A 26,818-nucleotide genomic window follows, 5' to 3' on the forward strand; every position below is an offset into this window, starting at 1 on the left:
TATAGTGCAAAATAATTACAGTTAGTATTAACACTGGAATGATAGATGTTCAAGAGATGATGTGCAAATAGAGATACTGGGGTGCAAATGAGCAAAATAAATAACAATATAGGGATGAGGTAGTTGGGCGGGCTAATTTCAGATGGGCTGTGTACAGGTGCAGTGATCGGTAAGGTGCTCTGACAACTGATGCTTAAAGTTAGTGAGGGAGATAAGTGTCTCCAGCTTCAGAGATTTTTGCAATTTGTTCCAGTCATTGGCAGCAGAGAACTGGAAGGAATGGCGGCCAAAGGAGGTGTTGGCTTTGGGGATGACCAGTGAGATATACCTGCTGGAGCGCATACTACGGGTGGGTGTTGCTATGGTGACCAATGAGCTAAGATAAGGCGGGGATTTGCCTAGCAGTGATTTATAGATGGCCTGGAGCCAGTGGGTTTGGCGACGAATATGTAGTGAGGACCAGCCAACAAGAGCGTACAGGTCACAGTGGTGGGTAGTATATGGGGCTTTGGAGACAAAACGGATGGCACTGTGATAGACTACATCCAATTTGCTGAGTAGAGTGTTGGAGGCTATTTTGTAAATGACATCGCCGAAGTCAAGGATCAGTAGGATAGTCAGTTTTACGAGGGCATGTTTGGCAGCATGAGTGAAGGAGGCTTTGTTGCAAAATAGGAAACCGATTCTAGATTTAACTTTGTAGCTCAGCTGGTAGAGCACGGCGCTTGTAACGCCAAGGTAGTGGGTTCGATCCCCGGGACCACCCATACACAAAAAATGTATGCACGCATGACTGTAAGTCGCTTTGGATAAAAGCGTCTGCTAAATGGCATATTATTATTATTATTATATTATGATTGGAGATTCTTAATGTGAGTCTGGAAGGAGAGTTTACAGTCTAACCAGACACCTAGGTATTTGTAGTTGTCCACATACTCTAGGTCAGACCCGTCGAGAGTAGTGATTCTAGTCGGGTGGGCGGGTGCCAGCAGCGTTCGATTGAAGAGCATGCATTTAGTTTTACTAGTGTTTAAGAGCAGTTGGAGGCTACTGAAGGAGTGTTGTACTCATTCATACTCATCTCAATGAGCAGCGGGTTCTGCCGTGGGCCCCACCTTCTGTAGAGACCCATCCACTTAGCAAGATGTGGCTGGGGGATATAGCATTTCTTTCACATGAACCATCAATTTAGACAAGTGTGTCTGGGTAAGCGTCATCTAATTTTTATAAAATATTTTTGTCTGGACACTTTCTGTTTACCTGGAATTTTTCCTTATTGTAGGATACTACTTTTACCACTTTTAGTCTTAATCTTTACTACACTACTCACTGTTTAGCACATGACCTCACATGTGAATCCTTAAAGAGATGGGTGGGGCTGGTTTAAGAGGGTGTGAACAATGCTGAATGGGTGTAGACAAAGAATTGCTCTCCAGTAGGTTTCAGTGTTGCCAACTTATCGACTTTGTCGCTATACTTAGCGAGTTTTCAGACCCCTCTAGCAACACATTTTCAATAACGCGACTAGCGACAAATCTAGCAACTTTTTCTGGTGTTATTGGAGACTGACGTGAAAGCACGTATCGTTCTTACTCATCTCAATGAGCAGCGGGTTCTGCCGTGGGCCCCACCCCCGTCCCAAAGCACTCACAGGCGGGCCAGTCCTCCCGCAGCAGTCCCTCCCAGCTGCAGTCAGAGCAGGAGATGTTCACCCCTCCGCGTCCAGACTGCAAATGAATCGCTCATGCGGGAAGCCGCCGCTGGCTGATCCCACCCTGGCTTACATTCAGGGTGGAATGTAAATGTAGGGTGTTTTTTACTCACTTTTTGTCTCTCCCACGACGTTATTCCTCTCTCCTACAGCGTCCATCACAATTACATGCACATGGCTAATTATGCAAATTAGGTGATAACGTCATTTAGAGACTTCTAGCGACTTTTAGGTCAGCCAATAGCTACTTTCCTTACTGAGGAGTTGGCAACACTGGTAGGTGTACCAAAACATTCAAGGGCCATTTTCTCAAAAGTGAGGTTACAAGTTTATCAACTTTCAAAACAGAATTACTTTCCCATTGTTCCACAAATGCAGTGTATGACATACCATTTTGTAGCTCTGTGTCTCTGCTTTAATCCACTGTAAAAAACACAATTTCAAATTTTGCTACATAAGACCGAATCAAGGCGGTCTGTCACGTTTGAGTTTTGAGGACATGTTCAATAATTTGACAAATATTAAATCCATATAATTATTTCAGACACTAGCTAAACTTTTTGTGATCCATCTGCATAAAGGCACGTGCAAACAGCAAGCTAGAACCACTGTAAATATTATTTTCTCATCATTAATGAAGCAGGTAGAGTAGCTACCTTGTGGTATGGTTATGTTAAATGACAATATTTTCTTGCAATATCGACACAATTTTCATTCATGATTTATGCATTGACAGTTTGGAGTGGATCACAGACCAACACTACCACCACTTTGGGTCTGGACTGCGAGGGACCGGCGCCGCTGATGACTCAATCTGCACCCATCGCAGCAATCGTCCATAACAAACAGGGCTGGCAAGGGTATTGAGGGTGTGCAACTTTTATTTTCTGTTAAATAAATAAAATACATTTTTAGCAAAGATTGGCCTACGTTTGCATCTTTACAGAAAACAGGTGTTGTGATTGGAGCTCTGGATTTGCTATGCTGCATTAAAAAAAAGAATTGGCAGAGATGTGTTTTGGATTAAATATGACAATGTTTGCTTTTCCGTGACTTGTAGCCTACTTCTGAATATGGTGCAAATGTATGCTCAGATATGACCCCTTCATTTGAAGAAGCACGATGATTTTTGGCACCTGAACAGGTAAAATAATTTGGCCGTTGGACATTGATCATGAGTCAGATTTAGTCCGATTAATATTACATATCATTTAAGGATATTTATTGAAATCATATATACAGTATATATATATTTTTTATACGGATCCATAAATGATCAGGTAAGGACTAAAGATATGATACATTACTGAAAGTATGTGGATTCGTTCAAGCCTAAGTATAAAGGCATAGATATGTCAATATGTTAAAATATTATACAAATTCCAGAGTTAAAATATTATACAAATACTGTATGTAAGCGGGTGCACACGCATCAGGGGCGTGTCTTGAAGGGATCTCCCCAGTGGTGGAAAAAGTACCCAATTGTCATAATTGAGTAAAAGTAAAGATACCTTAAAAGAAAATGACTCAAGTAAAAGTAAAAGTCACCCAATAAAATTCAACTTGAGTAAGAGTCTAAAACTATTTGGTTTTAAATATACTTAAGTATCAAAAGTAAATGTAATCACTATAATATACTTAAGTATCAAAAGTAAAAGTATAAATAATTTCAAATTCCTCATATTAAGCAAACCAGACGGCACCATTTTCTTGTTTTTTAAATTTACGGATAGCCAGAGGCATACTCCAACATTCAGACATGATTTACAAATGAAACATGTGTGTTTAGTGAGACCACCAGCTCAGAGGCAGTAGGGATGACCAGGGATGTTCTCTTGATAAGTGCGGGAATTTGACCATTTTCGTGACCTGCTAAGCATTCAAAATGTAAGGAGTACTTTTGGGTGTCAAGGAAAATGTATGGAGTAAACAGTACAATATTTTCTTAAGGAATTAAGTGAAGTAAAAATAAAAGTAGTCACAAATATAAATAGTAAAGTAAAGTACAGATACTGCAAAAAACGACTTCAGTAGTACTTTAAAGTATTTTTACTTAAGTACTTTACACCACTGAATCTCACCGCAGATATTTCTGAGGTCCGGATTGGATGCATGTGGAAACTGTCCCATTACGGAGAATATCCTAGCTCCAAATATGAAATTAAGGATATGCGTATCTGGAGCATGTCTACTCCTTATATCTAATAAAATGTCAGATATCCAGATATATACTGAACAAAAATATAAATGCAACATGTAAAGTGTTGGTCCCATGTTTCATGAGCTGAAATAAAAGATCCCAGATATATTTTCCATATATACAAAAAGCTTATTTCTCTCCAATTTTGTGCACAAATTTGTTTACATCCCTGTTAGTGAGCATTTCTCCTTTGCAAAGACAATCCATCCACCTGACAGGTGTGGCATATCAAGAAGCTGATTAAACAGCACGATCATTACACAGGTGCCCCTTGTGCTGGGGACAATAAAAGGCCACTCCAAAATGTGCAGTTTTGTCACACAACACAATGCCACAGATGTCTCAAGTTTTGAGGGAGCGTGCAGTTGCCATGCTGACTGCAGGAATGTCCAACAGAGCTGTTGCCAGAGAATTGAATGTTAATTTCTCAACCATAAGCCCCCTCCAACGTCGTTTTAGAGAATTTGGCAGTACGACCAACTGTCCTCACAACCGCAGACCACGTGTAACCACGCCAGCCCCTCCACATCCGGCTTCTTCACCAGCGGGATTGTCTGAGATCAGCCACCCTGACAGCTGATGAAACTGAGGAGTATTTCTGTCTTTAATAAAGCCCTTTTTGTGGGGAAAACCTCACTCTGATTGGCTGGGCCTGGCTCCCAAGTAGGGTGGCAGGCCCAGCCAGTCATGTGAAATACATAGATTAGGGCCTAATGAATGTATTTCAATTGACTGATTCCCTTATATGAACTGTAACTCAGTAAATAATTGAAATTGTTGCATGTTGCATTTATATTTTTGCTCAGTATTGTCACGGTTCTCTAAGACCGAACCCAGAAGCAGACCAGGACAAGGTGAGTTGAACGAATGAGAGTGTTTATTTACAGATAAAGATGCAGAATAGTCCAGTAGACGGAGCGGGTGGCGGAGATGAGTAGGTGGTGGTGAAGTAGCAGATGAACTGATGGCACGGCAGGGGTTGGGTGAAGGTTCCGGGAGAATGACTGTAGACAGAACAAACGGAGGTAAGTACAAGGCAGGTCAACAAGGTGCAAAAAACAACAAAACTAACGCTAGTACTCTGAGGCTGATACGCTGGCAAAACATACTGTTTATGGCTAACGATCCGGCAGGGAATGGATGTTAGGCCAGAGCCTAAGAAGGGTGATGATCAGGACCAGGTGTGCAGATTGCTGATGGGATGCAGGTGCGGAAATCAAGAGAGCTCCCCGGAGCGTTCCAGAACCCTCGGGAAACTGGAGATCACGAACATAAAAACTAGTCCACAGACAGGACCCGACTCAGACTGCCGGGATCGTTACAGTACCCCCCTCCGACGAACGCCACCGGGCGGACTCCCCGGAGCGCCAGGATGGAGGCGGTAGAAGTCACTGATGAGGTCAGCATCTAGGACCTGTCGCCGCGGAATCCAACTCCTCTCTTCAGGACCATACCCCTCCCAGTCCACGAGATACTGGAACCCCGGCCCCGCCGTCTGGAATCCATGATGCGTCGCACCGTGTAGGCAGGACCACCTCCGATCATCCGAGGAGGAGGAGGAGGAGGCGGAGGAGGCAACAGAGGACTGAGGAAAACAGGCTTGAGGCAGGAGACATGAAAGGTGGGATGGACTCTGAGCGTCCTCGGGAGTTTGAGTCGAACTGCCACCGGATTGATCACCTTCTCCACCACAAACGGACCAATGAACTTCGGTAACAACTTCCTAGACTCAGTCCGTAAAGGAAGATCCCGTGTGGCCAACCAGACCCTATCTCCGATGGTGTAGGTGGGAGCGGGGATCCGGCGACGATTCGCCTGGAGCTGATACCGGTCCGAAACTCTAAGGAGTGCTTTTCTGGCCCGATGCCAGGTCCGGTGGCAACGACGAATATGGACCTGAACAGAAGGCACTGAGAGCTCCTTCTCCTGAGAAGGGAACAAGGGAGGTTGGTAGCCATACAGGCACTGGAAGGGAGACATCCCAGTGGCAGATGTAGGGAGAGTATTGTGGGCATACTCAACCCAAGGCAACTGAGAGACCCAGGAGGTGGGGTTGGAAGAGGCCAGGCAGCGTAGCGTGGATTCCATCTTCTGGTTGGCTCTCTCCGCCTGACCATTAGATTGGGGGTGAAAACCAGATGTGAGACTGACTGTAGCTCCAATGGCCAAACAGAAGGACTTCCAGACAGCAGAGGTAAACTGAGGGCCACGGTCGGAAACGATATCACTGGGCAACCCGTGGACCCTGAAAACCTCCCTAACCAGGATCTCGGACGTCTCCGAGGCAGAGGGAAGCTTGGCAATTGGCACAAAGTGGGCGAACTTGCTGAATCTGTCCACGATAGTCAGAACGACCGTGTTCCCCTCAGAAGCGGGCAACCCAGTGACAAAGTCCAGGGCCAGATGCGACCATGGTCGCCGGGGAATAGGAAGGGGGTGAAGTAGTCCAGAGCTGGGCCGATTGGTACTCTTATTCTGCGCACACACTGGACAGGCAGCAACATAACCCCCGAGTATCCTCGGCCATGGCAGGCCACCAAAAACGTCTGCGAAGAAACGCCATCGTCCGAGCCACGCCAGGGGTGACAAGCCATCTTGCTGGCGTGGGACCATTTGAGGACCGCAGGACGAACCGACTCAGGCACAAACAACCGACCGGGTGGACCGTTACGGGACCGGGCTGCGTCCGAAGAGCCGCCATCACCTCCTCCTCAATCTTCCACCTAACAGCTCCCACGACGCAGTTCCGGGGGAGAATTGTCTCGGTCTTGGACCCACTCTCCTCCGTCTTGGAGAACATCCGAGACAAGGCGTCCGCCTTGCCGTTCTTAGATCCAGGTCGGAACGTCAGGGAAAAAATTGAATCGTCCGAAAAACAACGACCACCTGGCCTGACGGGAGTTGAGACGTCTAGCCGATTGCACGTAAGCAAGATTCTTGTGGTCAGTCCAGACAATAAACGGCTGCTCCGCCCCTCCAACCAGTGGCGCCACTCCTCCAAGGCAAGTTTCACCGCGAGAAGCTCCCGGTTACCCACATCGTAATTCCTCTCCGCAGGCGAAAGGCGACAGAGTAGTAGGCGCAGGGATGGAGTTTACTGTCCGTGGAGCATCGCTGCGACAGGATGGCGCCAACTCCCACATCAGACGCGTCCACTTCAACGACGAACTGACGGGCCGTGTCCGGTTGAGAGAGAATCGGTGCGTTGGTGAATCGCCTCTTCAAATCCAGAAACGCTCGATCCGCCTCCGGATTCCACTTGAAGCTCCTGATACTGGAAGTCAAGGCCGTTAACGGAGCGGCCACACGGCTGTAATCCCGGATGAATCTGCGGTAGAAATTCGCAAACCCCAAAAATCTCTGGAGCTGCAATCTCGTACCGGGCTGGGCCCATTCCAGAACCGCTCTAACCTTCTCCTGGTCCATCCTAATCTCTCCCCTGGAGATGATGTACCCGAGAAAGGATGTCGTGTGGGCGTGAAACTCGCACTTCTCGGCCTTCACGAACAGGCGATTCTCCAACAATCGCTGCAGAACCTGCCGGACATGCTGGACGTGGTCGGAAGGTTCCTTCGAGAAGATCAGAATGTCATCCAGGTAAACAAACACAAAGAGACCGATCATATCTCTCAGGACGTCGTTCACCATACTCTGGAATACCGCTGGAGCATTGGTCAGTCCAAACGGCATCACCTGATACTCGAAGTGACCCATCGGTGTATTGAACCCCGTCAACCACTCGTCTCCCTCTCTGATCCGGACCATGTGATACGCATTGCGTAGGGTCTAGCTTGGTGAACACCGTAGCACCCTGTAAGGAGTCGAAGGCAGAACTCATCAAGGGCAGGGGATACTTGTTCTTGACCGTGATGTCATTCAACCCCCGATAATCAATACACGGTCGAAGAGAGCCATCCCTCTTACCCACAAAGAAGAATCCTGCCCCCCAGGGGTGATGACGAGGGACGAACGAGACCAGCAGCTAGGGACTCCTTGATGTAGGTCTCCAAAGCCTCACGTTCAGGGCGGGAGATACTGTATAACCTTCCCCTTGGGGTAGACAGCTCCAGGGAACAGGTTGATGGCACAATCATATGGTCGGTGGGGGAGGGAGTGACAGAGCCTTCTGCTTACTGAACACTTCCCCCAAATCGTGATATGTCTCGGGAACCAGGGACAAATCTGGGGGTTTAGCCTCAATCACCTGACTGGGAACCGAATGGGGACAGGCAGTCTTGAGACAGTTAGCATGACAATCAAGGCTCCAACTCGTTACCTTGCCCGTCACCCAATCGAACGTGGGATTGTGTTCCTTCAGCCAGGGGTATCCAAGGACTAGAGGAACATGGGAAGACGGCAGAATGAAGAATGAAATCATCTCCGAATGATTCCCCGACAACAGCATCTTAACCGGTTCAGTCCTCATCGTGATACGTGCCAGACTACTGCCGTTCAGAGTGGTCGCTTCAATGGCTTCCGGCAATTGCTCCTTGGAAAGCCCCAGCTGTTCCACCAACTCGGCATCAAGAAAGCTTCCATCGGCACCTGAATCGACAAAAGCGTTAATCGCTAAGCTCTGATTCCTGTTCACAAGGGTAGCCGGGAAACGGGGTCTGACAGAGGTACTGAGAGGTTGGAAACTGGCTCGCTAAAAGTCCTCCCAACTTTAGCGAGCCGGGCAGTTTGACGACCGCCGGGAACAAGTGGAGATGTAATGTCCCGAGCTACCACAGTAGAGGCAACAGTTGGTCTTACGTCTATGTTGACGCTCCTCCTTGGTTAACCCGTGCCGCCCCCACTTGCATGGGTTCAGAATCGGGAGAGAGAACCTCTCCCCTAATCCTTTGTGGTGGAGAATGATCGACGTGTTCTGGTCCACCACCCGACCCGACTGGGAACTGAGAAGCTGATCGATTGGACGGACCCCATTGCTTCTCCCTCCTTCGCTCTCGGACTCGATTATCCACCCGAATAGACAAGGCTACCAAGCTGTCCAGGTCACTAGGCTCCGGATAGGAGATCAACTCATCCTTGAGCTGCTCCGACAGACCCTGGTAAAAGGCCGCTTGCAGAGACTCCTCATTCCACCCACTCTCCACAGCCAACGTCTTGAACTCGATCACGAAGTCGGCCACGCTGCGAGTTCCTTGGCGAAGCGAAAACAGGCGCCTAGCTGCGTCCCTCCCTCGGACGGAATGGTCGAAGAGCTTCCTTATCTCGGCCGTGAACCCCTGGTATGAAGCCATGCAGGGATCCTGTCGTTCCCAAACGGCTGAAGCCCACTCCAGCGCTCGACCACGCAGCAACTCAATCACAAAGGCTATCCTAGCCTTGTCTGTGGCATAAGAGTAGGGCTGTAGATCGAACACTAATCCACACTGCATAAGGAAGGAACGGCATTTTCCCAGCTCCCCCTCATATTTATCCGGCGTCGGAACCTTGGGCTCACGGAAGGACACCGCTCCAGAAGCGGCAGGCGAGATGGGTGAAACCGGTAGTGGATCCTCCACCGGAACATTGCGTTGGTTCTGGGCCTCCGTCAGACCGGTAGAAAGGTTCCGAACTGACAACGCGATCTCCTGTAGTACCGTGCTATGATGGCCCAACATCTTCTCCTGATGGGTAATGGCATGGCGAACAGAGTCCAGGTCCGCTGGGTTCATTAATGGCCGGATCGTTCTGTCACGGTTCTCTAAGACCGAACCCAGAAGCAGACCAGGACAAGGTGAGTTGAACGAATGAGAGTGTTTATTTACAGATAAAGATGCAGAATAGTCCAGTAGACGGAGCGGGTGGCGGAGATGAGTAGGTGGTGGTGAAGTAGCAGATGAACTGATGGCACGGCAGGGGTTGGGTGAAGGTTCCGGGAGAATGACTGTAGACAGAACAAACGGAGGTAAGTACAAGGCAGGTCAACAAGGTGCAAAAAACAACAAAACTAACGCTAGTACTCTGAGGCTGATACGCTGGCAAAACATACTGTTTATGGCTAACGATCCGGCAGGGAATGGATGTTAGGCCAGAGCCTAAGAAGGGTGATGATCAGGACCAGGTGTGCAGATTGCTGATGGGATGCAGGTGCGGAAATCAAGAGAGCTCCCCGGAGCGTTCCAGAACCCTCGGGAAACTGGAGATCACGAACATAAAAACTAGTCCACAGACAGGACCCGACTCAGACTGCCGGGATCGTTACAAGTATACAGTGAGGGAAAAAAGTATTTGATCCCCTGCTGATTTTTTTCATTTGCCCACTGACAAATAAATGATCAGTCTATAATTTTAATGGTAGGTTTATTTGAACAGTGAGAGACAGAATAACAACAAAAAATCCAGAAAAACGCATGTCAAAAATGTTATAAATTGATTTGCATTTTAATGAGGGAACTAAGTATTTGACACCCTCTCAATCAGAAAGATTTCTGGCTCCCAGGTGTCTTTTATACAGGTAACGAGCTGAGATTAGGAGCACACTCTTAAAGGGAGTGCTCCTAATCTCAGTTTGTTACCTGTATAAAAGACACCTGTCCACAGAAGCAATCAATCAATCAGATTCCAAACTCTCCACCATGGCCAAGACCAAAGAGCTCTCCAAGGATGTCAGGGACAAGATTGTAGACCTACACAAGGCTGGAATGGGCTACAAGACCATCGCCAAGCAGCTTGGTGAGAAGGTGACAACAGTTGGTGCAATTATTCGCAAATGGAAGAAACACAAAATAACTGTCAATCTCCCTCGGCCTGGGGCTCCATGCAAGATCTCACCTCGTGGAGTTGCAATGATCATGAGAACGGTGAGGAATCAGCCCAGAACTACACAGGAGGATCTTGTCAATGATCTCAAGGCAGCTGGGACCATAGTCACCAAGAAAACAATTGGTAACACACTACGCCGTGAAGGACTGAAATCCTGCAGCGCCCGCAAGGTCCCCCTGCTCAAGAAAGCACATATACACGCCCGTCTGAAGTTTGCCAATGAACATCTGAATGATTCAGAGGAGAACTGGGTGAAAGTGTTGTGGTCAGATGAGACCAAAATCGAGTTCTTTGGCATCAACTCAACTCGCCGTGTTTGGAGGAGGAGGAATGCTGCCTATGACCCCAAGAACAACATCCCCACCGTCAAACATGGAGGTGGAAACATTATGCTTTGGGGGTGTTTTTCTGCTAAGGGGACAGGACAACTTCACCGCATCAAAGGGACGATGGACGGGGCCATGTCCCATCAAATCTTGGGTGAGAACCTCCTTCCCTCAGCCAGGGCATTGAAAATGGGTCGTGGATGGGTATTCCAGCATGACAATGACCCAAAACACACGGCCAAGGCAACAAAGGAGTGGCTCAAGAAGAAGCACATTAAGGTCCTGGAGTGTCCTAGCCAGTCTCCAGACCTTAATCCCATAGAAAATCTGTGGAGGGAGCTGAAGGGTCGAGTTGCCAAACGTCAGCCTCGAAACCTTAATGACTTGGAGAAGATCTGCAAAGAGGAGTGGGACAATCCCTCCTGAGATGTGTGCAAACCTGGTGGCCAACTACAAGAAACGTCTGACCTCTGTGATTGCCAACAAGGTTTTTGCCACCAAGTACTAAGTCATGTTTTGCAGAGGGGTCAAATACTTATTTCCCTCATTAAAATGCAAATCAATTTATAACATTTCTGATATGTGTTTTTCTGGATTTTTTGTTTTTTATTCTGTCTCTCACTGTTCAAATAAACCTACCATTAAAAGTATAGACTGATCATGTCTTTGTCAGTGGGCAAACGTACAAAATTAGCAGGGGATCAAATATATTTTTTTCCCTCACTGTATATAGATAAAGATATCCCCTGATATTGACCCTTTTCGCCCAGTGTGTACCCACAGAACTGATGGAACATGTCGCCCTAATGTGAGAATGGATTGCCGCGTGTGGCCAATAGCGAAGAAACACATGGAGAGCAGAAAGCACAACAGAGAGCCTACAGTAGCACTGCCCAGCCCCAAAGTTGTAATGTAAGAGATAAAGTACTCAGCTTAATTCTGACAGCAGAACATAGGTTCTTAGCACAGTGGAGGTGTCCATACAAGGTAATGGCAAGAGTATCCCCTGTAAACTACAGTTAGGCAGCCAGGTAGGAGAAAACCTGAACAGCTATACCACATCAAGGAGTATCATGAGAGAAATTGAGATATTATGTTCTGTTCCTTTCCTACAGCCCAACAAGATCAACCCCCGCTAGAAGTGCAGGTGGGGAAGTCGCTGACGCGCCAGCAAGAGCAGGACCTACGGGCCCTAGTGGACAGACACAGGGAGGTATTATCTTCCCTACTAGGGAATACAGATCTCATATACAGTATACACAGAGCCAGGCAAGAGAGTGAACTTAAGGCCTTACAGAATCCCTGCTGAGAGACAAAAAAAAGTCAGAGAGGGGGTGAGAGAGATGCTGGGTTGGGGAGTTATCGAGGCATCTCAGAGCGCCTGGTCAAGTCCAATAGTACTCGTTCTGAAGCCAGACAGAACGATGAGATTCTGTAATGACTTCCGAGGCCTGAACGACATCTCCAAATTCGATGCATACCCAATGCCCAGGGTAGATGAGCTGATTGGGAAAGGCTAGATCCGTAACTAACCTAGATCTCACTAAAGGCTATTGGCAGGTGCCTCTTGCCCCAGAAGACAGGGAGAAGACTGCGTTCTCTACGCCAGACAGCCTTTTCCATTACGTGAAATTACACTTCGGGCTTCACGGAGCAGCCACCACGTTCCAGCAGTTAATGGACCAGCTACTTAGACCTCACGTTTATTATCTATGCATAGTCACTTTAACTCTACCCACATGTACATATTACCTCAATTACCTCGACTAACCGGTGCCTCCGCACATTGACTCTGTACCGGTACCCCCTGTATATAGCCTCCCTTCTGTTATTTTAATTTACTGCTGCTTTTTAATTATTTGCTATTTTAATTTTTTGCTTATCTATTTTTTACTTAACACTTTTTTTTTTCTTCTTAAAACTGCATTGTTGGTTAAGGGCTTGTAAGTAACCATTTCACTGTAAGGTCTACACCTGTTGTATTCGGCGCATGTGGCAAATCAAATTTGATTTAATTTGATTTCTATTATAATAGTTTCTATAGATTGTAAATTAAAAATATATTTTTGCTACAAGTATTATTATATTATTGATCGATTGACTATGACTTTTCAAATCACCCAGCAGTGCTATTTGCAGAGTTAGCTCCAGGTAAATGTTGCAATTTCTCAGCCATTCCTGAACCTGCGACCAAAACCAAGCTACATATGGACAGTACCAAAACAAATTATCTAATGATTCTGTCTCTTCACAGCAAAATCTGCAAAGCTGGGATGGTTTTATCCCTCAAATATATAACATTCTAATGGTTGCAATAATTTTGTATAATAATTTACAGTGAAAAAGTATGTTTTGAATCTTGCGTCATTTTGTGTATCAGTTCATAAACCATGTGCCATGGAATCTGTACATCAAAAATCTCTTCTCAACTATTTTGCAATATGTATAGCACAGCTGTCAATGTTTTGGTCTTGAAATGAAACTGGTATACTTTTTTATTAATCACAATTTTCTTAAACCAGTTTTGGTCTTTAATGCAGGGCCAACAGACAAGTTCCTTACTTTCTCCCCCTTCCATTTGCCTCTTCCATTTTTGCGGTAATGCTGAAATTAGTTTGTTGTAATTTTGGATATACCAGACATTTCCATATATTTTTGTTAGCTGTATGTGTGATATAACTCCACCAGTCCTATTTATGATATAATTTACAAATATTATACCGTAAAAAAAATAAAATAATAATAATCAATGAGTATATTTGAGTTAAACCAAAATGGTGGATTTAACTTAAATTTCAAACAACTTTCTATGTCTTGTTTTAAAAATAGCGATATTTTTCAAATAACCAAAAGTCAGAGGTTGTAATCTGAATAAAGGGAAAAAGGACATTCTTGAACACGGAGTGAGACATTCTTACTAATCTGCTAGAGAACCAGTTCGGATTTAAGTATAGCTTTTGTATGATTGAAGCATTAAGTGAGAGGTCTAATGCTTTAATATTTAGTAATTTCTACCCTCCGAATTCAACAAGATGGCGCCAACAGAGAGGGCTGCCTTGCTTCTAGTCCTTAGTAAACTTTGCAGTATTTTGTTTTTTTATGTATTATTTCTTACATTGTTAGCCCAGAAAACCTTAAGTGTTACTACATACAGCCGGGAATAACTATTTGGATATCAGAGCGGTGTTAACTTACCAGCACTATGACCAGGAATACGACTTTCCCGAAGCGGATCCTTTGTCCGCACCACCCAGGGCATTTGAACTGATTCCAGAGGCCGACCCAAAACAACGCTGCTGGAGGAGAGGGAGCCGGAGCGGTCTTCTAGTCAGACTAGGAGGTGCGCACACCACCCATCAATCCCGAGTATATTACTCGCTAATGTCCAGTCCCTAGACAACAAAGTTGACGAGATCAGGGCAAGGGTTGCTTTCCAGAGAGACATCAGGGATTGTAACATACTCTGTTTCACGGAAACATGGCTCTCTCGGGATATACTGTCCCCGTTCATACAGACATCTGGTTCTCAGTACATTGTGCCGACACGAATAAACATCTCTCCGGGAAGAAGAAGGGTGGGGGGGTATGTTTCATGACTAACAACGCATGGTGTAATTGTAACAACATACAGGAACTCAAGTAATTTTGTTCACCTGACCTAGAATTCCTCACAATCAAATGCGACCATATTATCTCCCAAGAGAATTCTCTTCGGTTATTGTATATATCCCCCCTCAAGCCGATACCATGACGGCCCCCAAGGAACTTCACTGAACTTTATGCAAACTGGAAACCATATATCCTGAGGCTGCACTTATTGTAGCTGAAGATTTTAACAAAGCAAATTTTAGTAAAGGGCTACCTAATTTCTATCAGATTATTGACTGCAGCACTCGCGCTGGAAAAACACTGCATACAAGGCCCTCCCCCGCCCACCTTTCGGCAAATCTGACCACGACTCCATTTTGCTCCTCCCTTCCTATAGGCAGAAACTCAAACAGGAAGCACCCGTGCTTAGGATTATTCAACGCTGGTCTGACCAATCAGAATCCACGCTTCAAGATTGATTTAATCACGCGGACTGGGATATCTTCCGGGTAGCCTCTGAGTATAATATAGACATATAAGCTGTTCGGTGAGTGGGTTTATAAGGAAGTGTATAGGAGATATCGTACAAACTGTGACTATTAAAACCTACCCTAACCAGAAACTTTGGATAGATGGCAGCATTCCCGAAAAACTGAAAGCACAAACCACCGCATTTAACCATGGCAAGGTGACGGGGAATATGGCAGAATACAAACAGAGTAGTCGTTCCCTCCGCAAGGCAATCAAACAGGCAAAACGTCAATATCGAGGCAAAGTGGAGTCGCAATTCAACAGCTCAGACACAAGACGTATGTGGCAGGGTTTACAGATAATCACGGACTACAATAGGAAAACCAGCCACGTCGCGGACACCGACGTCTTGCTGCCAGACAAGCTAAAAAAGTTATTTGCCCACTTTGAGGATAACATAGTGCCACCGACGTGGCCAGCTACCAAGGATTGTGGGCTCTCCTTCTCCGTGGCCAACGTGAGTAAGACATTTACACGTGTTAACCCTCGCAAGGCTGCCGGCCCAGATGGCATTCCTAGTCACGTCCTCAGAGCATGCGCAGACCAGCTGGCTGGTGTGTTTACGGACATATTCAATCTCTCCCTATCCCAGTCTGCTGTCCCCACATGCTTCAAGATGGCCACCATTGTTCCTGTACCCAAGAATGCAAAGGTAACTGAACTAAATGACTATCGCCCTGTAGCACTCACTTCTGTCATCAGGAAGTGCTTTGAGAGACTAGTAAAGGATCATATCACCTCCACCTTACCTGTCACCCTAGACCCACTTCAATTTGCTTACCGCCCCAATAGGTCCACAGACGATGCCAAATCGCCATCACACTGCACACTGCCCTATCCCATCTGGACAAGAGGAATACCTACAGTATCTCAAAGCCATCAGACTGTTAAACAGCCATCACTAGCACAGAGAGGCTGCTGCCTACATACAGACTTGAAAATCACTGGCCACTTAAAAAAATGGAACACTAGTCACTTTAATAATGCCACTTTAATAACGTTTACATATCTTGCATTACCCATCTCATATGTATATACTGTATTCTATCTTAATAATGTTTACATATCTTGCATTACCCATCTCATATGTATATACTGTATTCTATACTATATTTTGCATCTTAGCCTATGCCACTCTGATAATGTCATTGCTCATCCATATATTTATATATTCTTATTCCATTCCATTACTTAGATTTGTGTGTATTAGGTTTTTGTTGTGGAACTGTTAGATATTACTTTCTAGATATTGCTGCACTGTCGGAACTAGTAGCACAAGTATTTCGCTACACTCGCAATAACATCTGCTAACCATGTGTATGTGACCAATACATTTGATTTGATTAGATTTTAGTCTGGCTTGCCATTCCAAATAAAATTGATTTGTTTTTGCTCATATAATTTAAAAAAAACAAGTCGTTAGGTGTAGTCAGGGCCATAAGCAAATAGGTAAACTGGGATATGACTAAAGAGTTAATCACATAGATTTTCCCACAAATAGACAGGTATTTTCCTTTCCATGATAGCGAGATCTTATCTATTTTTGCTAACTTTCTATTAAAAAGTATTGTAGTGAGATCATTTATTTCTTTCAGGATATGAATACCGAGTATGTCCACTTCACCATCAGACCATTTTATAGTTTTTCTTACATTTAGATTTCAGGGAGAATTTCACTGTTAATTTACAGCATTATACTGGCACCAGAGCTGCCAGCTTAATACTGTAATTTTGCTTTACAGCAAAGATGCTGTAATATATTTTACAGTACTATTTTCCTTACTGTAAAATATATCATCTCTGCTGTAAAGCAAAATGACAGTGTTAAGCTGGCAACTCTGGTGCCAGTATAATGCTGTACATTTACAGGGAAAGGTTTTAGTGTATTGCCCACCAGGTGCCCTTAAAGTTCCTCAATGCGCTTGACACCTAGATAAGCTCATTTCCTGATGATGGCTCATCGTACTGGGCGACTTCAACCTCCTGACGTCTGCCTTCAATTAATTTATTTCCACCTTTCCCCTCCTTGCCTCTTTTCACCTCACCCTTTCCTAGTCTCCTCCCACTCACAAAGCAGGAAATACGCATTACCTCATCTATACTAAAGGCTGTTCGCCTACTAATCTCACTGCTGTCTCTGATCACTAAATTGTTACCTTTTCTGTCTCCGTCTCCTCCAACCCTACCCACTCAGCCCCTACCCAGATAGTCATGCACCGTCGCTATTCTTCGCTCTCTCTCTCTCCCATTACTCTCTCCTCTTCTATCCAATAATCTCTCCTTTCTGCTAAATCCTTCTCCTTCCTGTCTCCTGATCCTGCCTCTTCAACCCTACTCCCCTCCCTTTCTGCATTCTATGACTCGCACTGTGCACTTTTCTCCCGGTCAGCTCGGCCCTCCCCTCCTGCTCCGTGGCTGAGTGACTCATTGCAAGTTTACAGAATAGGGCTGCGTGCAGCTGAGCGAAAATTGAGGAAAACTAAACTTCTGGAAGACCTATCATCCTTTCACTCCCTCCTTTCTACTTTCTCTTCCTCTGTATCAACTGCTAAAGCCACTTTCTATCACTTAACATTTCAAGCTTCTGCCTCTAACCCTAGGAAACTCCACCTTCTCCTCCCTGCTTAATCCTCCACCCCCTCCCTCTCTGCAGATGACTTTATCAACCACTTTGAAATTAAGGTTTACAACATCCTCTCCTCATTCACTCAGCCTATTGAGTCCACTGGTCCCACTCAGAACTACTACTCTTTCTCCCCTCTCTCTCTCCAGATGAAATCCTGCAACTAGTGAGGCCCGGCCGCCCGACAACCTGCCTGCCCACTTGACCCCATCCCCTCCTCCCTTCTCCAGACTATATCTGGAGACCTTCTCCCATTCCTCACTTCCTTCATCAACTCATCACTGACTACTGGCTGCATCCCCTTTGACTTCAAAATGGCTAGAGTCGATCCCCTCCTCAAGAAACCAACACTCGACCCCACTGACGTCAAACACTTATTTTCTTTCCAAAACACTTGAGTGTGCTGTCTCTGACCAACTCTCTATTTATCTCTCTCAGAACGATCTTCTTGACCCTAACTAGTCAGGCTTCAAGACGGGTCACTAAACCGAAACTGCTCTCTCTGTGTCAAGGAGGCTCTCCGCACTGCCAAAGCTGACTGTCTCTTCCCTGTTCTCATCCTGACACCGTGAACCATCAGATCCTCCTGTCCACCCTCTCAGGGCTGGGCGTCTCAGGCTCTGCAGACTCTTGAATTGCATCCTACCTGGCAGGCCGCTCCTACCAGATGACGTGTAGATGATCTGTGTCTGCACAACGCACTCTCCCACCTGGACTACTGCAACACACTGTTGATTGGGCTCCCCACATGTGCCATCAAAGCCCTGCCACTTATCCAGAACATGCAGCCCGCCTGCGGTTCAACCATTCCAAGCTCTCCCATGTCACACCGCTCCTACGCACACTCCCCTGGCTTCCAGTCGAAGCATCCACTACAAGACCATGGTACTTGCCTACGGAGCAGCAAGAGGAACTGTACCTCCCTACCTTCAGGCTATGCTCAAACCCTACACCCCAACCCGAACCATCTCTGGTCTCTTGGCCCTCCCACTCTCACCGCTCCCGCTCAGCCCAGTCAAAGCTCTTCTCTGTCCTGGCACCCCAATAGTGGAAGCAGCTTCCCCTAAAGCTAGGACAGCAGAGTCCCTGCCCATCTTCCAAAAACATCTGAAACCCTACCTTTTCAAAGAGTATCTTAAATAATCCCACTGCTAAATAAAACTTGCCTTTTGCGAACTAACGCTTGCACTTTACTCCCCCCTCTCCCATGACTGAAATATGTGTTTGCCCCACCTAGCTATCTTAAGATGAATGCACTAACTGTAAGTCGCTCTGGATAAGAGTGTCTGCTAAATGACTAAAATGTAAATGTAAAATTTCTAAAGGATTTGTATCGGGCCTAGCCCATGTACTCACTGAGGCCATAGTCTCTCTCGTCATCGTCGTGCTTCCGCCAGCGACAGCACAGGTGCTTGAGGACCATGGTCATGTGACTGAAGATGATGAGGGGAGGGGGTAGGATGGGCCGCTCGTAGAAGGTCATGATGAGCTGGTATCTCTGGAACTTCCACACCTGGTTAGAGATGGACTTCACCTCAAAGAAGGTGTTGCTATGACAACAGAAAGTAACAACCAAAATGTAAAATCAACCCAAAATGCAATAGCTTGGTTTATTTACCAAACATTGTTGCAACATGTTTTATACATGCATTTCTATGAAGATGGAATATAGGCCATGTTTTGAAACACTCACCCCCTCTTCCAACCACCCTTCCAACCACCTCCATTTCATTTAACCCATATAACTTTAATTATATGGGCGGCAGGTAGCTTAGTGGTTAAGAGCGTTGTGCCAGTAACCGAAAGGTCGCTGGTTCTAATCCCCGAGCCGACTAGGTGAAAAATCTGTCGGATGTGCCTTTGAGCAAGGCACTTAACCCTAATTGCTCCTGTAAGTCGCTCTGGATAAGAGCATCTGCTAAATTACTAATGATTATTATTATAATTAATCCTTCCATCCTCGTAAAACTGACTATCCTTGACTTCGGCGATGTCATTTACAAAATAGCCTCCAACACTCTACTCAGCAAATTGGATGTAGTCTATCACAGTGCCATCCGTTTTGTCACCAAAGCCCCATATACTACCCACCACTGTGACCTGTACGCTCTTGTTGGCTGGTCCTCACTACATATTCGTCGCCAAACCCACTGGCTCCAGGCCATCTATAAATCACTGCTTTATCTTAGCTCATTGGTCACCATAGCAACACCCACCCGTAGTATGCGCTCCAGCAGGTATATCTCACTGGTCATCCCCAAAGCCAACAGCTCCTTTGGCTGCCATTCCTACCAGTTCTCAGCTGCCAATGACTGGAACGAATTGCAAAAATCTCTGAAGCTGGAGACTCTTATCTCCCTCACTAACTTAAAGCATCAGTTGTCAGAGCACCTTACCGATTTCTGCACCTGTACACAGCCCATCTGAAATTAGCCCACCCAACTACCTCATCCTCATATTGTTATTTATTTTGCTCATTTGCACCCCAGTATCTCTATTTGCACATCATCTCTTGCACATCTATCATTCCAGTTTTAATACTAATTGTAATTATTTTGCACTATGGCCTATTTATTGCCTTACCTCCATAACTTGCTACATTTGAACACACTGTATATATATTTTCTGTTGAATTTTTAACTTTATGTTTTGTTTTACCCCATATGTAACTCTGTGTTGTTGTTTTTAATCGCACTGCTTTGCTTAATCTTGGCCAGCTCGCAGTTGTAAATGAGAACTTGTTCTCAACTGGCTTACCTGGTTAAATAAAGTTACATACTACTACAGTCACCATAACTTGTACCACTACAGCCACTACTACTACTTTGCCTGCTACTACTACTACCAAGATCACACAAATATTCCTACATTTACATTTGAACAAAAATGCCAGTAAAACAGAGATGTATAAACAGTATGTTCCTTACACTCCACCGCTATTTGCATTGGAACTTTTCTTTCATTTGCATTTCTTGGTAATTAGTCAAGAAATGCGGAGGGGATCGTTCTTACTACAGTATTTCACACAGATGGCAATAAGGCACAATAACAGTAATTTATCACTATAATGACTCTCAATAGGAGATTAAACATCTTACTATGTGTGTATGCTACAGTATGCTCTGAAATGGGCCTCGAGTGGCTGCAATTGAACAGCACTTAAGCAACTGCAGTTGTAATGTTACACACAGCTGTCATATTATATATTATTTGACCTCAAAAGACAGCACAGGTTATACACTGTTTATAACTAATCACAAACACAAAGCCCTAACCCCTCACTTGTTTAGCTATATAAAACGAACAAGGATCACAGATGGAAATGACCTACGTAGCTAATGAACTCGGGTGATATAGGAGTATGTTGTGCATGGGCCCTGAATAAACTGTGCAGGAGAGTAAAATAAACCATGCACATTTTTGGCTTTGTCCAGAAATAACTCCTAGAGATCCTACCAATTTTGGCAAGCTGAGAGGATTTGGCAGGTGTAAGCAATATGGTGAACATTCCCACTAGCCTATCAGAGGCTAGGTGGGGCTATTACCAATGTGCTTAAACCTATAAAATCCTCTCAGATCTCCACAAGTGTCTTGGGGGTTGGGGATAGGGGCTAGGGGTTGTTTCTGGACAAGGCCCTGGTATGTATAACCGAGTGGGCGTAAGGAGAGTGTAGTATGTTTACAGAAAGAGAGCACATACTTGAAGACAGCTATGAGTAGGTTGACTAGCAGGATGTTGGCCACCAGCAGGTAGCAGGCCATGATGGCAGGAACGATCCAGGCTCCCGTCTTACAGGGCGGCAGAGCTACAACACGCCCGTCCTCCGCGGTGATATTCTGGCCACACGGAGCTAAGCACAATGACACAACCACAGGTTCAGGATGTTACACAAGGTGTCATAGATTGTGTCACAAGACAAACTATGACAAAAGAAATGGGTAGCCTATAGAGAGTTTCTATGACAGAACATCATAAATAAAGGCAAACGTTTGTGCCAATGGTGCATCAAAACAAATAAACATACAGACCAAGACGAGACAAGCAAGCCAACATAAAAGATGAACACAAAATCAAATGAAAGTAATGTCAACATACAATACAAACATACAAGCAAACCCAGGCAATCATACAGAACAAACAATAATTATCTTAACATTTAAAATAAACAAACCAACAAATAAACAGGCCAACAAATACTTCAAGTTTTGCAAACAAACATATTTCTTGGAGGGGATAGGAAGGAGTGAGCACTAGAATGGAAAGGTCTTATGTGCTGAAATGTGTATCTCAAAATATAGAAACAAATATAATAATGTCAATAACTTACATTCCCAATATATTTAAACATGGCATTGCTGTTTAAAATATATTGTCACATATGTGTGCCATAGCCTAGCTGAATAATGATTATACTACAGATTATTTTAAATGTATTTAAGATACATCATATGTTTTTTCCATCAGTGATGGTTCAGTTGCTGTGACTTATAATGGGGACACTCAGCACTTTCACTTTGGATACTCATTTGTTTGTTTGCCTATGAATCATTATATAATCATAATATTCATACTTATCTCTGGATTTCAATTGATCACACAAGGCAGCCCAAAGGTAGAGAACTGAAGTAATTTTCTCTATCTCACAATTTTACACTCAAAGAAATTGGGTTAACAACTCTGACAACTGAACCACTTGAAAAAACTGATTGCCGTAGATGAAAGGGTATGATGTGTGTGTGTACGTCTGTGTGTGTGTGAATGCAGAATAATATTCAATCTTGTGTACATACAGATGTAGGATCTTAATTTGAGCCAGTTTGATACAGCAGGAAAATAATCGTACAGCAACAGGAAATGTTAATTATTATGTGGATTATAATTCATGGGAATTTTTGGTAGAGGTTGATTCATTTTTTGTTAAGTCTGACATTTTTAAGTGGAAATTAAAAACTTTAGAAGCCTTTTTAAACTTTGAATACACTACAAGTTTGCATTTCCTGCTGAGCAGGAAAATTCTCAGCAACAAAAGAGTGATCAAATTAAGATCCTACATCTGTATGTGTTTAGGTGTGCTTTTGAAATTTTGTAGGTGTGAACTGTATATGTAGTTGTGCTTTTGAATGAGATGTGTCTGTGTGTGTTTGGTTGTATTTATTGTATGAGTATTGGCGTATCATGTTGACCTGTATGGATGAGAGGGCATTATTGTGAGTGTGGGTGTCTAAATTACATTTTGTAGATGTTGCAATCCTGTTGTTCTAGTGATAGCAGAGCTGGCGTTGAGGGATTGTGAAAATGACTTGCATGAAAAACGTGGCAAGCTTACTTTTCCCAAAAAAAATTAAAATAATGAAAATGTCAAATGAGCAATGATAGTCTCCTTTGAGATGTAGTGTCATCAAAATAAATAAATAAATCAACCAAATGAAACCAAACAAGAGTGCTACTGCCATGAAACACAATTATTGACCTGTCAGCGTTTCGTGCTGCATGCTTATCCATAGAGATGGAAAAGAGGACACACCTATCTTTGCATTTGATCGCTTCTGTAACAGCATGGGCAGTGCCCATTAACTGGCAGTGCCACTGAGGGCTATCTCCATCTCTTCTCATTCTATGAGTTTATTGGCGATCCATAAAGAAACTGAAAAGGTGCATACTTCCACCTACTGTGCAGGAGTGTGTATAATATGAAAAGGCATCAAGTGAAGGTAGGTGATATACTGCCACCTGAAGTGCTGGAATGTTTTTTCAGGAGTATAATTCATTGGCTCATCCCTTTTACTGACCTGGATGGAATTCTAGGTTCCCACCTCAACCCATAAGATGTCCCACCCAGTTGACTACATTAAAATGGTGAAAACCTTCAATGGTGCTGCACATGCTAAAGCAGACTTTGTGGCAAGTGCACCCTCTATCCATCTCTATGTGCATATCTGACTAAGTAGCAGCCCCTAGACGAGGGTGCAGTGATGGCATGGCAGTGAGGCTGGAATGGTGTAGGGAGGGGAAGGGACGGGGAGGGGTCTAATTATCGATTTACTGGCATTCTGATTGAACACAGCAATGTTGGTATGGACCATTATTACGCCAGGTTCCATGAGCTCGAAATTGATTTTCGACCATCCAGAGTTTTGAATTCAGCCTGTGCTTTAGCTTCCTACTATGCACATCTGAAACAAAGAACGACAGCATTATTTCAGATCTCTTCGCTTTGGGCTAGTCCTTCCATTCTATACACTCTCACACATGCACGCACACACACTCTCACAAAACAGGTTGTGCATTCAGAGAGCAATCATGTACCTTATTTTAGTCAATGACTAAATTACTAAGCAATGTTACCTGCTGTTACACATCACCTGACCTTATCAATGAGATAAGGTGAGCTTTTAGTGATCTGTCATCAGCTGTTGTCAGAAAATCAAATATGGGTATTTTTAATGGCAAGATTGCGTTAGCATGACCAGTGTGAATAAGAACCAATAAGGCCACCAATGTCTTCCATTGTGCTAATAAAGTTCCCCCTGAAACTGGGGACTGACTGAGAGGTTCCAAGTGTGTGGCATTTCAGCACCTGGATGACTTCAGCTAGACTGGTGAGTGTGTGTGTGGGGGTGTGATTGTGTGTGTATGTTGGGGCGGGCAGCCTTACACTCCGTGCTCGACTCTCTACCAATCCACCATCCGATCCATGACCCACCCCCCACCCACCCCCGCATATGTGGGCTTACGATCGATCTGGTCGGCGAACACCTCTCCGTAGATCATCCAGTAGGGCATGAAGAATATGTTCCGAGCCAACATCCAGGACGGGTCCTCATTGGGGTTCAGGATGGCCTGCCGAGCCACCCCAAAACTCATCAACACCACCAGCATGATGATCACAAAGTACATCATGTCAATCATCTGAGAGGGAGAGAAAGAAGGAGTGGGAGGGAGGGAGGAGAAAGAAAGAGGGTGAGAAGAGGGAGACAGAGAGAATATTAGCTGACTGAGGGTAATTCAACAGCACTAGAGGTTTAAAAAGGGTCAAATTGGCTTGCAACTGATCACATCACATTAAACAACACCACCTTTGACAAACACATTTGAAGGCACGCTCCTTAATTAGGAAAAACAACGTTTAGTCATTTCTGTGCTGGTTTTCTGTTACTATATCAAAGTGATATGTGTGTTATGTTGCAATCTCAAACAGCTCTCTCAGACATGGGAAGGTAACAGACATTTCTGCCCTTTGACCCATCCCCTCTCCTGGTCTTCTTGACACTGTTATCACACACTCTCTGATCATTCATGAGCAAAGACAGAACAGGCTTGAGGCTAAGGGGTTTTTCAGGACACAATGTGCCGAACACATACTAAGGACTTCGACTCCCTATAAAAGGAACCTGATATAACTCATTCATCTTCATAGCTGCATTATACAGTGCCTTCGGAAAGTGTTCAGACCCCTTGACTTTTCCACATTATGTTACGTTACGGCCTTATTCTAAAATTGATTTTAAAAAATTATAATTCAGCAATCTACACACAATATCCCATAACGACAAAGCGAAAACAGGTTTTTAGAAATTGTAGCAAATATTTCAAAACTTAAAAACAGAAATACCTTATTTACATAAGTATTCAGACCCTTTGCTATGAGACTCGAAATTGAGCTCAGGTGCATCCTGTTTCCATTGATCATCCTTGACATGTTTCCACAACTTGATTGGAGGAAACCTGTGGTAAATTCAATTGATTGGACATGATTTGGAAAGGCATACACCTGTCTATATTAGGTCACAGAGTTGACAGTGCATGTCAGAGCAAAAACCAAGCCATGAAGTCGAAGGAATTGTCCGTAGAGTGCAGAGACAGGATTGTGTCGAGGCACAAATCTGGGGAAGGGTACCAAAACATTTCTGCAGCATTGAAAGTCCCCAAGAACACAGTGGTCTCCATCAATCTTAAATGGAAGAAGTTTGGAACCACCAAGACTCTTCCTAGAGCAAGCAGCCCGGCCAAACTGAGCAATCGAGGGAGATGGGCCTTGGTCAGGGAGGTGACCAAGAACCCGATGGTCACTCTGACAGAGCTCTAGAGTTCCTCTGTGGAGATGGGAGAACCTTCCAGAAGGACAACCATCTCTGCAGCACTCCACCAATCAGGCCTTTATGGTAGAGTGGCCAGATGGAAGCCATCCTCAGTAAAAGGCACATGACAGCCCGCTTGGAGTTTGCCAAAAGGCACCTAAAGCCTCTCAGACCATGAGAAACAAGATTCTCTGGTCTGATGAAACCAAGATTGAAGTATTTGGCCTGAATGCCAACCGTCACGTCTGGAGGAAACCTGGCATCATCATTGGCCCTCCTGTAGCTCAGTTGGTAGAGCATGGCGCTTGCAATGCAAGGGTTGTGGGTTTGATTCCCACGGGGGGCCAGTATGAAAAATGAATGCACTCACTAATTGTAAGTCGCTCTGGATAAGAGCGTCTGCTAAATGACTAAAATGTCAATTGGATCACTAAAAAAATCTACTACGGTGAAGCATGGGGGTGGCAGCATCATGCTGTAGGGATGTTTTTCAGCAGCAAGGACTGGGAGACTAGTCAGGATCGAGGGAAAGATGATCGGAGCAAAGTACAGAGAGATCCTTGATGAAAACCTGCTCCAGAGTGCTCAGGACCTCCGATTGGGGCAAAGGTTCACCTTCCAACAGGACAACGACACTAAGCATACAGCCAAGACAATGCAGGAGTGGCTTCGGGACAAGTCTCTGAATGTCCTTGAGTGGCCTGGACTTGAACCTGATCGAACATCTCTAGAGAGACCTGAAAAATGCTTTGCAGCAACGCTCCCCATCCAACCTGACAGAGATTGAGAGGATCTGCAGAGAAGAATGGGAGAAACTCCCCAAAAACAGGTGTGCCAAGCTTGTAGCGTTATACCCAAGAAGACTCAAGGCTGTAATTGCTGTCAAAGGTGCTTCAACAAAGTAATGATTAAAGGGTCTGAATACTCATATTTCAGGTTTTTATTTTTTGTATAAATTAGCAGAATTATGGGGTATTGTGTGTAGATTGGATTGGTGTAAGCATTAA

General features: G+C 44.8%; 1 protein-coding gene across 5 annotated transcripts in view; it reads right to left on the reverse strand.

Annotated features, from left to right (window-relative positions):
* Positions 1-26,818, reverse strand: part of trpm3 (transient receptor potential cation channel, subfamily M, member 3) — a 309,076-nt gene that overhangs the window by 48,496 nt on the left and 233,762 nt on the right. For 3 of the 5 annotated variants that reach the window (XM_041864642.2, XM_041864640.2, XM_041864643.2), the window contains 3 exons: positions 24,468-24,642; positions 21,433-21,583; positions 19,089-19,282 (listed from right to left, as the gene is read on the reverse strand). In XM_041864642.2, the coding sequence (XP_041720576.1) occupies positions 19,089-19,282; positions 21,433-21,583; positions 24,468-24,642 (520 nt within the window). Of the gene's footprint in view, positions 1-19,088; positions 19,283-21,432; positions 21,584-23,813; positions 23,907-24,467; positions 24,643-26,818 lie in introns of all 5 variants that reach the window. The other 2 variants (XM_041864639.2, XM_041864638.2) reach the window with 1 other exon arrangement.

The sequence above is a fragment of the Coregonus clupeaformis genome, chromosome 18 (assembly GCF_020615455.1).
Source record: "Coregonus clupeaformis isolate EN_2021a chromosome 18, ASM2061545v1, whole genome shotgun sequence".
NCBI classification, from domain to species: domain Eukaryota; kingdom Metazoa; phylum Chordata; class Actinopteri; order Salmoniformes; family Salmonidae; genus Coregonus; species Coregonus clupeaformis.